This window comes from Simochromis diagramma, unplaced genomic scaffold, assembly GCF_900408965.1.
Source record: "Simochromis diagramma unplaced genomic scaffold, fSimDia1.1 OVJJ01000802.1, whole genome shotgun sequence".
NCBI lineage: Eukaryota > Metazoa > Chordata > Actinopteri > Cichliformes > Cichlidae > Simochromis > Simochromis diagramma.
The window spans coordinates 17,264,830-17,278,388 of NW_024387492.1; the positions used below are offsets into that span (position 1 = coordinate 17,264,830).

Genomic DNA, 13,559 nt, shown 5'->3' on the forward strand with positions numbered 1-13,559 from the left:
GTTTTTTGGAAAAAGAGGAGCTTTCAGAGTGATGTGATTCAGCTCCTGCAGAATTTCAGTTTTTAGGGTGTGTTAAAACCTTGTTTGCTTGTTTGTAGTCTGAACATGTCTTCCATGTGACTGTTTGCACAGCGACTTTGATTTGCTGCAAATGCATTCAAAGAGCATCCCAGCTGCTCACACCATTTTCTTTGCTAGCCCATTGGCTACAACAGGAATTATTTTTTTTAAAGCAAGTGCCGCTCCCTTTTTTATCTCACTAAAAGCAAACCAACACTCATAACATTCCCATCGTAGGTAGTCATTAGAGTTAGAAGCCACATCCTTCTGATTTAACAACTCAGTCATATAAACTTCATTAGCACCACATAAATGTTAATCACCTTGTTTTGGCTTAGAGCTCCTCCTCCTCCTCCTCCCACACATGGTGTTGTAACCTACTGTTTCAAGATTTGCAAGCACCTCACGTTATCAATGCTATCACGGCTTTGGAATTTGGTGCATCTGTTCTGATGAATGTCTTTTCAATCCACAGGGTGATAATGTACTCATCAACACCTACAGTGGCGTCCTGAAAATATCAGATTTTGGCACATCCAAAAGGTTGGCTGGGATCAACCCCTGCACTGAGACTTTCACAGGTACAGTCCAACCCACTATCTAGATTCTCTTCCCCATAAGCAAGCCAGTATGAAATACTTAAGCCAAGTAGAGTTGTCTCCCCTGTTGTGGGGAGACTACTAGAAAACTTTATGAAACATCCTTTGTTAAAATTTGCTCAGTAGTGTCTGAGTATCGAGCCTACTGCTGTTCTTTGGTTGTGACTATTTCAGAGCAGTAATCCCATTTAAGTCCTTGGACAGTATGTGATATTCCTAAAAATAGCAGGCTGTTCCTATTTAGAAACTCTGGCTTTGGCTTGAGTCTGCAGTTAGATCAGCCTGATATGTAGACCTGTAATGTCAGCACTGCAGTTGCCAGTTGTAGCATAGTTTGACCTCTGGAATTAGAGCATCTGACTGCTGCTCGAGGCAGACGGGGACTTACCCTGGAAGGCGGAGCTCTTTCAGGAAACTGGGCTACTCCTTGTTCTTAACCCACGCCTGCTATAAATGTGTGCTTGCCTGTTTTTAGCTCAGTACACGAGCTTTAAAAAGCAGCGGATAAGCAGCCTGCAGGCTATTATTAGAACAAAAGACTCCCTTCAGTGTGGACCTGAAAATGTTGCTTTGGACTGAGCTGTGATTAACTGACAACACTGAAACTCGTTGCTGTTTCTCACATAAGGCCATAAGCCTCGTTTAATCTTTTCTAACCTGATTGGCAATTTGCAGGAATTGTGTCATCACTTTTTGTTAGCTCAAATTGAAGCTATTTTTGGCATTTACATCAGTTCTTTCACAACCCTGCTGACGCTACTTTTACCTCACACAGACATTATCGGTTTATGAATATGATCAAAAAAACAAAAGCCAGATGAAAGTTATTTTTAGTAGTTTTTGTTGGAGCTCTGCAGTGCAAACCGGAAGAGTTACCAACAGCAACAGTGATTTCATCATTAGTGTTATACAAGCTCCAAATTCCCAAAAAGTTGGGACCCTTTTTAAAATGTAAATTAAAAAAGAACACATTGATTTGCAATTCTCAAAAATCCATATTTTATTCGTAATAAAACACAGAAAACATGTCAAATGTTTAAACTGAGAAACACGGGAATAAGTTGGGATATGGCTATGTTTACCAGTGTACCTCTCTTCTTATAAAAACCATCTGTAAACATCTGGGAACTGAGGAGAACAGCTGCTGGACCTTTGGGAGAGGAATTTGGCCTCATTCTTATCTGATATAGCACTCAAACTGCTTAATAGTCTTAGGTCTTTCTTGTCATATTTTTCATTTCATGATGTTGTAATAGATGCAGTTTGAGGTTTAGCATTGTCTTGCTGAGATATGCAAAGTTTTCCCTGAAAAAGACGTCTGGGTTTGGAGCATATGTTGCTCTAAAATCTGTATATGCCTTTCAGCACTGATGGTGCCTTTGCAGGTGTGCACACTGACGTTTTCATAGGCACTAATGAACCTCTATCATACTGTAAGTGCAGACTGTTAAAATGTGTTCTAAAAAAGCTGGATAGTCTTTTCGTCTGTACAGAGGACGCTGCGTTCATGTTTTCCAATAAGATTTTAAAATTTCAATTCATCTGAGCACACAGCAGTTTTCCTCTTTGCCTCAGTCAGTTTTAAATCATTTTGAACCCAAAGAAGGCAGCAGTGTTTCTGGATCATAGTCACCATGTCAGAGTCATGCCTGTTTTTAATGCTGCGCTGTTTGAGGGCTCAAAGATCACAGGCGTCTAATATTGATTTTCAGCATTGTGCCAAGCACACAGAGATTTATCAGTGAATTTTCTGATAATATTTAGTACTTTGCATGATGAGATATTTGAAGTCTTTGTTATAATTTTGAAATTGTTCCACAAAACATCTGCCCATCTTTGCTTCTGAGAAACTCCAGTCATGTTACTGAGCTGTTACCAATTAACCCAATTAGCTGGAGAATGTTCCTGCAGCTGTTTCTTTGTAGTACTGGTTAGTTTTTAGTACTAGTTTCTATTGTCCTTTTTGAGACACTTTGCATTTGATATGCTTCATGTTCTTTTGTAAAAAAAAAAAAATCAAATCAATATATATATATATATATATATAAATATATATATATATATATATATATATATATATATATATATATATATAAATATATTGATTTATTAGATTTGCAAATCAATGCATTCTGTTTTTATTTACATTTTACAGTGTCCCAATTCTTTGCTATTGGGGCTGTACATGGAATAGTGGAGGGAACAAAATAAGCAACAAAAGCACATTTTTCTGCAAGAGATGGTTAGTTTAAGAAATAGTTTTAAACTGGGTGTAATCAAGGTTATTGTTTGCCTTTACCCCGCGACCCTGAAAAGGATAAGCGGAAGCGAATGGATGGATGGATGGATGTTTGCCTTTCCCTCACATTTAGGAAACTTATAGTCAATACTTGAATTATTTAATTGTTCCATGACTGAGTTGCTCAATTATTTGGTTGGATGGTTCAGTAACTCCTATTTGATTGGGAGTAAAGTAAGAGTGTTGTGATATTAAAAGACAGAGGTTGTGGTGGAAAATGATCCCAGGCAGTTGCGCTGGATGCAGGTTTAAGAGATTGATTAGGACATGAACAACAATAAAATAAACTGGTATTGCTGACCCTTTGAACTATCTTTAAACATTGTTTTTATCTGACAGCATGCTTTAACCAAGGCTAACTGACATAAGCAAAATGAGGCTGTGACTAATTAGCATATTATTATGTAATGATATAAACTGAGCAGCTATCATTGATGCTATATTTACACGCATGTTGTTTACATAAGCAAGAAATAAATCATTTAAAATCTGGTATACCTCTCAGCTGAAGTGTACGTTTCACCATGAGAATACCAGCAGTGTCCCTTTTAGTTAGCATAATAATGAAGCGTTCCCTCCGCGTTCCCTTTATAGCTGTTGCATAACTCTGTGGTTTGTCCAAGTTTGTTGACATTCATACGCTGAGTTGCTGCACTTTTACAACATTCTAGCAATGCTCTATTAGTAACAGGAGCGAATTAGATATTTGCGTCACAAATTCAGTCTGGGTTTCAAAACCTTTACACCCATAATCCACCCACCACCTCCTCTAATGCTCACTAATTGAAATGTTTTTGTTTCATTTGTTTGACACGTAAAAAATGAGTGGTTGAATTTGAGTTTTCATTATGTGTTTATTGTTGTTTTTTGTGCGTCATTTTTCAGGCACATTGCAATACATGGCTCCTGAAATTATAGACAAGGGCCCACGGGGATACGGCAAACCAGCAGACATCTGGTCCCTTGGCTGCACCATCATAGAGATGGCCACTGGGAAGCCACCTTTCTACGAACTGGGAGAACCACAGGCTGCCATGTTCAAGGTGAGAGATTTGAACAGCGACATATCCCAATATCCTGCTGGGTAAGATGTCTAATTTTAGAAAACTGAAAGTAGAAGTCTGGCGAGCAGCTGTTTTCATAACGGCATCTTTCAAAAACAGTGGCAATGAACAGCTGCAGCTCTGCCAGGTCAATAAATATGAGGATGTTTGAGAGCTGATAATTGCACCCTTGAGACATCCGGTATGACAGGGCAAATAGTTTGCCATCACGTGTTATTAGCATATCAGCTTTACTCATTTGCTCCAAATGCATGATATCCTATCTATGTCTTTTTCAAACCATGACTAAAAACGACTGAAAGAGGGTTTGTTTCTACAAGAGAAAGACTGAAAACTCTTCTTCTTACATTTCTGAGTAATGTCTTCATTAGCATTATGCAACTGCTGATCAAGAAATCTCCTAATACCAGTAGCTGTCAATTATGCACCAGCCAAACCTGTAGTACTGTTAGGATAAAAGTCTTGTATGAGCTAATAAAAAAAAAAAAAATCCGCCCACAAAAAAACTGCAAAGTCATACAAGTAAATATTATGTTTAAACTCGAAGTCAGGATACAAGAGGAAACTAATTGAAAACACCGAAACTGACCAATACTTTTTTTCTTTTCTCAGTGCAAGTTTATTTAGTTTTTCGTTTACCCTTTGCTCAAATAATTTCAAATATTTGTTCTCTGACCTTATGTAATGGTACCATTTTAGGCTTTTTTAAATACTTATGATGTCAGTAAGAACAAATGTGGTCATCTCATTCCCACAGCTGCTTTTATTCCTTCTGTTTAAGAGGGGAAGACAGCTGGCGTAAAGGGAGATTGAAGGTATCTATAACAGTTTGTTTCACACACTCGATGACGTGATTGGTTAGATCGAAGTTCACTTTAAGATAAATTTGATTTCTTGAGCTGTGAACTATATAAAACTACTGTAACAGAGTTCAAGAACTGAACTAAAACCCCTTTATTCAGAGCACAAACAGTAGATACTTGCAGCTTTTATCATATTGCAATGTCATTGTTTAATAAAGAAGGTGACTCAGCTGTTATCACATGACTTAAACATGACACCATCAAGTGTCTGCTTGTGGGAAGAAATCACAAGAGAAACTGTTTGTTCAGCTGAAGTAAGGAGAGGTGGAAAACTATATATAACTGTGTCTGTTCTCTTTGGAAAAACCCTACCTTATGACTTCATGCCTCCAGCATGACACCATGTACCATGCTTTAACCTTTGCCAACCATCCAGCACACCCAGGGCTGTTTATGGAAACCTATTGTACATATAAACAGCTAATATACAGAGTAGATTGTGTCCATTACATCTGTTTTTATTACAGAATTATGTTCCATGTCTTAAAAGAAAGGTGCTCAACGTAAAGAAGTCAACTAACAAACAAAATAACCACCAGTCTTTCATGCATGCTTACCAGTTCCCTCTTTTTATGAAAACAAAACCAGAGTCATTCTGCACCTGCATTGGTTTCAACCTGCAGGCTATAATCTGACCAAGCCCAGTAGAAACTACAAATACTGTCTGTGCACGAACATTTGTTTGAATGCAAACAAAAGCATAGCTCCGTAAGAGGAACTTCTACAGTGGGCCTTTAGTTTCTGTGTGGGTGTGTCTTTGCTGGATCTTGTTAACCACTCAGTTTACACGTGCATTTGCTTTGGATGGAAATTTAAAGCACTCTGTACAGTGAATTATTGTTATAAGCTATGTGTGGCCCATTAGGGGCAGTAGAGATGTTTAAGAGGTGTCTGGAAAACATTACAGCACTCCTGTCAAAGCTCTGAATCATGGAATTTTCCATATGATGTGATTTAATTAAATATGCTGCTCTACTTCGGATGCTTTGAAGTTTAAAGAACATGAAAGGGGAAACTTGGATCTCATCACATTTTATCAATAAAGATCACCACAGAAGTGCAAGTAGAGTCACAAATCTCTTAGGAGATCTTGTGTTTTGTCTGCACTGCATTGTAGCATTTCTTAAACATTCGTGATATACTTTCAGTCATCTTTCTGGAATTTCTCAAGGGGTGGGATATCTCCCTGCTAATCTTAAATTCCTGCACATCAACAACAGGAATTTATCATGTTTTTAATGAGAGTCTTGTGCTCGAAGTATTGTTACTTTCAGCTGCTGCCCCAAGTCACAGCCAGGCCTCGTGGATAGTCTCATATTCAAACATCACTGTGTAAACACTGCTCTGCTCTTTGCTCTTGCTTCTTAAACTTAATCAGATAATTTGCCCATTTCAGCAACCTCACACTGTCTCGGTTATTTTAAACTTGTTTCAGTCAGAACCACTGTAGCCAAAAGAAGTTACTGTTAGTTGTTTAAATTTTCCACCCCCTGTCTTTCCATGCACGTGCGTAAAAAGCATGTTACAAGAGCAGCAGAAGCAAGGCTAGCTGTACAAAACAGCGAACTGGGACTAAGTAGGAAAGAAGGAGTTGTGGTGGAAGTGGGCTGCAAAGTGGCTTGCAGGTGAATAGGCAATGGCCTGGCTAAAAAAGATTTAACAGTACACCATATATGAGATTTGCCAAAAGGTTGACGCATCATCTAATGTAGGCAGGCGTTGAGATCAGCTGATCTGCCAGGATTGCAGCTTAGGTTGACTTTTTCTCCTGCTTGAACTGACACTATGCTCATTTCTTTAAACTTGTTATATAGATTCTGAGTGCCTTTCATGCATGTCATTCTTGTGCAGGTGGGTATGTTTAAAATCCATCCAGAGATCCCAGAGTCCATGTCACCAGAGGCTAAAGCCTTTATCCTTCGCTGCTTTGAGCCCGACCCAGACCGACGTGCCACCGCGCTCGACCTGCTCACCGATGAGTTCCTCACCGTCACCAGCCGAAAAAAGAAGAGCAAGGGCAGCTTCACAGGTGGATCAGAGCATAGCTACATGACAATAACATTATTACCAAGACTATCCCCTCTATAACTTTAATAACTCGTTTTATTTCAGGAAAGTTTGAGACTCTTTGCTTTGCAGTCGTGCTAGTTTCTCTTATCTCCTTCACTCTCAGTTTCACTACAAGCGCCGAGCCAAGCAGACAAGAGACCAGCGAAGCAATTATAACATTATGAGTAATGAAGAGAAATGATTATATACTGTATGCACAATAAAAGCTCCACAACAAGGACTTATCTGTTTAAAACAACAAGAGTGTGAGAATCCAGGAGGGGGAGTTACCTTAATCCCTATGTTGGATAATAGCAGAGGCTCACATACAAACTAGAACACATTATTATAAAACTGTGACATTGTTAATCCGTAAGACCAATAAAAAGTGACTTCAACTTTTCAGTCAGACTGGTAAACAAAGTTTCTGAAAGAGACCTGCTTTGTTTGACATAATTTTCTCTAAGTGTAACAAATTTCCTAATTCCTTCAGCCACTTATCGAAGGCTGCAGGTATCTCCGACTTCCAGGAATGTAGCAGAATTCTACTTACTTACAGCCGTGATAAGGGAGTGGCGTGAACCTCATAATGATCTTCCCCACTGCTAAAATCAACCACCTCAAGTAGTGCTCTAAGAGGGGGAAAAAGAAACTCCCCATTCAAAGCCTATCGAGCAACAGCCATTTTTAGTAGTTGTCAGTGTAGAATAAATGAATAGTGGATATCCTATTGACGATTCTGTTGCTATTCTATTATTATTGTTATAAAGTCGTCTAAATTTTAATAAGGTAACAAACAGCATCTCTTTAGATTAAGCTTTAAAGCAAATAGTCTTCAGTAGTAATACTAGTGGCTACAACCAGAAACCAGAAAGCTTCCAGTATCAAAAATCAAAAATCTTTGTTTGTAGTGATTACTAGATTCATCTAGTGCCAAAACCGTTTTTTAATTGTTAAGAATTGCAGGCGCATCCTTCATTATTTGGATTGTAAAATAGTCATTTCCCGTTGGGTTTTCACCCCACGGCATCAGTCATGTGCCTTCGCAGCAGTGCAGAAGATTAGAAAGAAGCTTTGTGCCTCTCTGCATGCTTTGAATGTTACCCTGCTTTCTGTTTTGTTCTTTTTTAACTGCTGACACATTTTTTCTGTTTTTCCCTGCAGCTCTGACACCAGGATCAGGTGAGTAATTTTGCTCTCTGCACTTTTTCAGACACATTTACCACTAGTGGGAGTACTTTATAAACTAGATGTCATTTCCATGAAACATCACCCTGCTTTACTGAATAGGATCTGGGCTGCGGTTTACATTTTTCTCTTGGTGGTAGCTACCTGCCTTGTACGACTCTGCCCTTTTGCCAGGATTCAAGATAGAGAGTAAACAACAAGATGGTTTCCCAAATGCTTGAATATGTTTTGTAATCTATTTGATCAGTTGCACACAAACACCATAACAGACAGAAAGCATGCTGCTATACAGCAAAATCTTTAGTTAGATGATGATCAAACAAACACCTTTACGATTTTGTTCCATCTTCTGTTCCCTGTGTCTTCTAGAGTATCTCCGCAGTATCTCGTTGCCAGTGCCCGTTGTAGTGGAAGACACCAGCAGCAGCAGCGAGTATGGCTCCGTCTCCCCTGACAACGACCTCAACACCAACCCCTTCATCTTCAAGCCAAGCATCAAGTGCTACAGTGAAAAGGATGTCAAGGGCCAGAGGTCCCTCTTTCTCAGGTAGAACAACTTGGACACCTCAGACGAGTCATTTTGCCTTAAATTATTAATTTGTTGTTACAGCCTTATGACTATAGTATTGATTTAGACTAAACCAGTATAAAAAATGTAGTCACCGTGACTTCACCCATTAGCTTATGTACATACGTGTTGAAGCCTTGAGTTGAGATGTCTTGAATCTCTTTGGGTGTTTTTTTCTCAAGCAGAGCCTGGCAAGCCCGATTATCAAGCTCTATTCATAGACTGTATGGATGCATCACATAGATACCTGCTAATTAGTGCTAAATGAAATGTAAATAAAGTGCTAGAATTACACTCACCAAAATTGGATCACAGACTCCCCGGATGGGCTTTTAGTACAATTAACCACACAGCAAGACGTTGTCAGATAATTTAATTAAAATGCTTCTGTCTGTCAGAGTGGCTGCGCCCCTAAAAATCCAAAATAATATGAGATTTCACCACCTGTACACTTGTTTTAAAGGTTAAAATCAGCAACAGAAAACAAAACCATTTCAGTATCAGGTCGTGAATGTGTTTATTTATGCTGTAATCTTGCACATTGTAAAAAGGGAGTCTTTGGGGATTCACTCGCTTTTGAAGCTCGCCTCCAGTGGCTGTTTGAGGAACTACAGATATTGACACAGGCCCAAGTTTCATTCCTGGGTTTTTGTGTCCTACAGTGATTTAAATTTAAACATGTTCATGTTTAAAGCAATGCAAAAACGTATTTATCTTATATTTAATGTCACCAGTAAAACACACTTAATTAACCTTGCTGATTAGTACCAATAGGGAGGGTACAGCAACCTGTACATATAGAAGGAACAAAAAATTTAAATGGGGTTTCTACTTTTTCTACTCAGCATTCCAGTGGAGAACTTCGAGGACCACAGTGCCCCTCCATCACCTGATGAGAAGGACTCGGGCTTCTTTATGCTTCGGAAAGACAGCGAGAGGCGAGCTACCTTGCACCGTATCCTTACTGAAGATCAGGCCAAGGTGGTGGCCAACCTGATGGAAGCCCTGGCACAGGTTGGAAACCGTTGGGAATGAATAGATAGATATAGAAGTACATTACAAGATCAACAACACACACTTGTTCACAGGCATTCCAGTGCAGTAGCCAGGCTGTGCATGGAAAGATTAGCTCAGCTGTTACAGTTAATTAAATGAGGGGACCAAATGGCCAAAGGGATACTCAAATGAATTACTAACAATTAAACAAATTTTAAACTGTACTAAAATAATTTAAACATGGAAAAAATTTCTTATTTCTTCGATCTGATAGGGATGTTAGTAAGTTGGAGCTGGAAGCTCCTGTTGTAAACCTAAACCACCATTTTCATCTCTTCTTTCCCCGCTTGCCTCCTACCTCAGGGCTCAGAGGAAATGAAGCTAAAACATCAGCACATCTCCACCCTTGTGGTGAGTCTTGCTGACTTTGTTCGGATGGCAGACAGGAAAATCATCGCCAACACCCTGTCTCAGCTCAAGCTGGAGCTAGACTTTGACAGCACTGCCATCAGTCAACTGCAGATTATGCTGTTCGGCTTCCAGGATGCTGTAAGTGCTAATAGAAATACCGTGAAAAAGATACTGGGTCAATCCAATGAATCTCAGCTACATTTCATCTGTGATATCCCACTGGGCTCATGAATAATTGATCATAATTGGAATATGAAATATAACCCAAATCAATAAAACATGTCTTGTGTTTGCTGCAGCTTTTTAGTTTATAACCAAGTGTCTTTAGCTTACCCACAGTAAGGATCAAATTTTAGTCTACAGAGGTCACAAACCTGAACTGCTACATTGATGATTTGCTGCTGTAATTCTCCTCACAGGCTCATTATTTTCTGATTTCCTGTTATTAAGTACCCATTTGAAGGCAAAGGTGCTTCTAGCCTCTGCATAAAACAAAGGCTCTGAACAGTGTAATTGTTGTCATTTGAAATGGGCTGCAGACAGCTGCGGGCTGCCTTGTTGCTTTTCTTCCTGCTCAGAGATTAGACAGATGACTGTGGAAATACTTGTAACCTTTAAGTGAGGCGATAAAAGGGGGAGATCTGTCAGGAGTAATTGCACATAATGTTAAAAGGCTCATCTGCTCTCCCCCTCAGAAATGGAGTTATGCAGATGAAATGGCACGGAGCGAGTGGTTGTTTTCATATTTGTAAGTGGGATTGTGTAATCGTGCTGGTAGATGAAGCTCTGGTGCCTCCTGTTGGTCATTGCTGCAAAAAAATTAGAGCTTCACAGTGCGTGACTGCAAATATTAATAATGCCATGAAGAGTAGGCTGCTTTAAAAATCCCTTTGGGGATATTTAGTTATTGCAGCAGAAGTTAAAATGAAGTATAAACAATTCTCTTAAGAACAATTCTTGGAATGAAATCTGTGAGGCAAATACGAATGAACTCATTTTTATTTTAGGTGTAGAATCACTAATAGGTAGAACATTGTAAAACGTGCTCTTATGAGTGTGAACCTCTCCATTTCCAGGTGAACAAAGTGCTGCGAAACCACAACATCAAGCCTCACTGGATGTTCGCTTTGGACAACATCATCCGCAAGGCTGTGCAGACTGCCATCACGATCCTGGTGCCAGGTAGGATCATCAGTGTCTCGAGCAGAGCACCAGTAAATAAGTTATGACTCTTCCCTCGGGGCACGACTACTGATACAGGAGGAGGGCATTTGCTGCGCAGGCCTGTGTGTGTTCACAGCCTATTTAAAGACAGGAAGTAAAAGGGCAATAACTTGAATGGATTACACACCTGAGTTTCATGCAGGGCAGATATTATGTTTAGCTGATTATAGGCCCAGATTGAAATGAGGAGAAGTTCTAGTTGAACTGTGTAAAGTGGTTCAAGAGAGTTTCAGATCTACAATGTGAAATTATTTCCTGTTTTCACCAAAGAATTAAACTCATAAAACATCAATAGTCAGTGGGATGAGTGCTAAATTTAGCTATAGTTATGTCACAGACACCCAGCGCTATTTTTGTTTTCTTCCACCTTTGTAATGGTGTTATGTAACAAAGAACCAACAATGTTCAGGTGTTTGCTTCATTATCAAGTTTGAATCTTTAAAAACACACTCGAGTGGAGATCTTATCATACGTTACAACAAAGTTCACTACTCATAACCCATAGGAAGTATGCTGTATCAGTATCAGTACCAGATATTAGTTATATATATATATATATATATATATATATATATGTATGTGTATATATATGTGTGTGTGTGTGTGTGTGTGTGTACAGCAATATGGTGTACAAATCCCTTTTCAATGCATTATTAATACTGCTGCAAAATATCCGTATTGGTATTAAATGATATCTGACACAAACAGCTTTACTCATCAGAGTCAGCACTTCGCGTCTCCTTGTGGTGGAAATTATCAATTAAATGAGGTTAAAGATAACAGCTGTTACCTAAGTTGAGGTGAAAAAGAAGGAACCAACAGATAACAGTGGAAAGCAAATCTGAGTGACTACTTGAAACAGAAAATCTTGACATTTTCATTTTAGTAAACAAATTATTGGTAAATAAACAGTCTGAAACAATCCAGGGGTGTTTAGCTCATTTTAGTTCTTTGGCTACACAGAGCCCACTTTGTTCTTAAGGGGCTGAAACAGTAAAAATATTGTTGTTAAAAAAAGTGTTAAAAAGTAGAATGCTTTCTTGATATGTTTTCTTTTAATATCTTGAGAAAAAAAAATAGCAAGTGCAATTTCAACAATAAGCCTCAGTTTTTCACATTTGGACACTTTAATGAAACGGCATTGTGTTAATCAAATAAACACAACTGATTCTAGTCTCTGGAATTAACAGTTCAGACAACCTCTCATGATCACTTTTATTACAGGGCTTCCTCTAAAAGTGATTCTTTCTCTCTGCATGCAGAACTCAGGCCTCACTTCAGTCTGGCCTCAGAAAGTGATGCAGCCGATCAGGAGGACATCGATGATGACGGCGAGCCGGACAGAACCTCCACGCACCAGAGCCGGGCGCCTCCTGGCGCCGCTCACGATGACACGGTGGCTACCTCGGGAGTCAGCACACTCAGCTCCACCGTCTCCCACGAATCCCACAATGCACAGCGCTCCGTGAGCATGGAGCTAGGGAGGATGAAGCTGGAGACCAGCAGGTAGGCATCTGGTTGAAGGCCGTTAACAACAGCATAGGACTTCTTCATTTAACCAAAGTTTATCTGTTTTAACCTGCATCTCTCTGTTTTATTCCAGGTTGCTGGAACAGCTGCTGGAGAAGGAGAGGGAGTATCAGTCCATCCTGCAACAAGTGCTGGATGAGAGAGAGCAAGAGATCAGACTACTGAAGCTGCGAACTGAGCCTGAAGGTCTCTACTTTAGTCTGAATTACTTTCTCACACTCCTTTTGCTGCTTCTGGTATTTTCAGTCTGTCTTTACTTTTGAAAGCCAGCTGTTTCTCACTGAACAGACTCGACTTTCACTTCTGACTTTTAAATCAAAATGTACTTTATACTTCCTAGAGCCAATGTTAATTAAAAGTTTTTCCCTCTAGTTCAGTAAACAAATTAAACAAGCCATGACAGGAACAATGCACATGAACAAAGCTTTCTTATCACATACTGGAGGTGTAAATTAAGTGACTTCTAATTTCCTGGTCTGATCAGCTATTCCAATATCCAACTCCGGGCTGGTGATGGGGGGGGGGTTGATATCCACTGATGATGGTTGCTTTTCTGTAAGGGTAAAACTCATTATAAGAAATTAGTAGAGCAGCTTTAAACAATCTCAATTATTAGACAAAGTACACTTAAATTAAGATATTTTCATCCACTGTGGCCATTTCTCTTATACAGAGGCTTTTATCTGACCAAATAAGAGTACATGTCAC

At 39.3% G+C, this 13,559-nt stretch overlaps 1 protein-coding gene across 1 annotated transcript in view; it reads left to right on the forward strand.

Moving 5' to 3' along the window:
- Positions 1-13,559, forward strand: part of map3k5 (mitogen-activated protein kinase kinase kinase 5) — an 83,976-nt gene that overhangs the window by 67,149 nt on the left and 3,268 nt on the right. The window contains exons 18-27 of the mRNA XM_040017503.1: positions 536-641; positions 3,844-4,001; positions 6,737-6,914; positions 8,099-8,116; positions 8,492-8,669; positions 9,536-9,704; positions 10,050-10,235; positions 11,174-11,279; positions 12,584-12,827; positions 12,925-13,037. Coding sequence (XP_039873437.1) covers positions 536-641; positions 3,844-4,001; positions 6,737-6,914; positions 8,099-8,116; positions 8,492-8,669; positions 9,536-9,704; positions 10,050-10,235; positions 11,174-11,279; positions 12,584-12,827; positions 12,925-13,037 — 1,456 coding nt within the window. The remainder of the gene's footprint in view (positions 1-535; positions 642-3,843; positions 4,002-6,736; positions 6,915-8,098; positions 8,117-8,491; positions 8,670-9,535; positions 9,705-10,049; positions 10,236-11,173; positions 11,280-12,583; positions 12,828-12,924; positions 13,038-13,559) is intronic.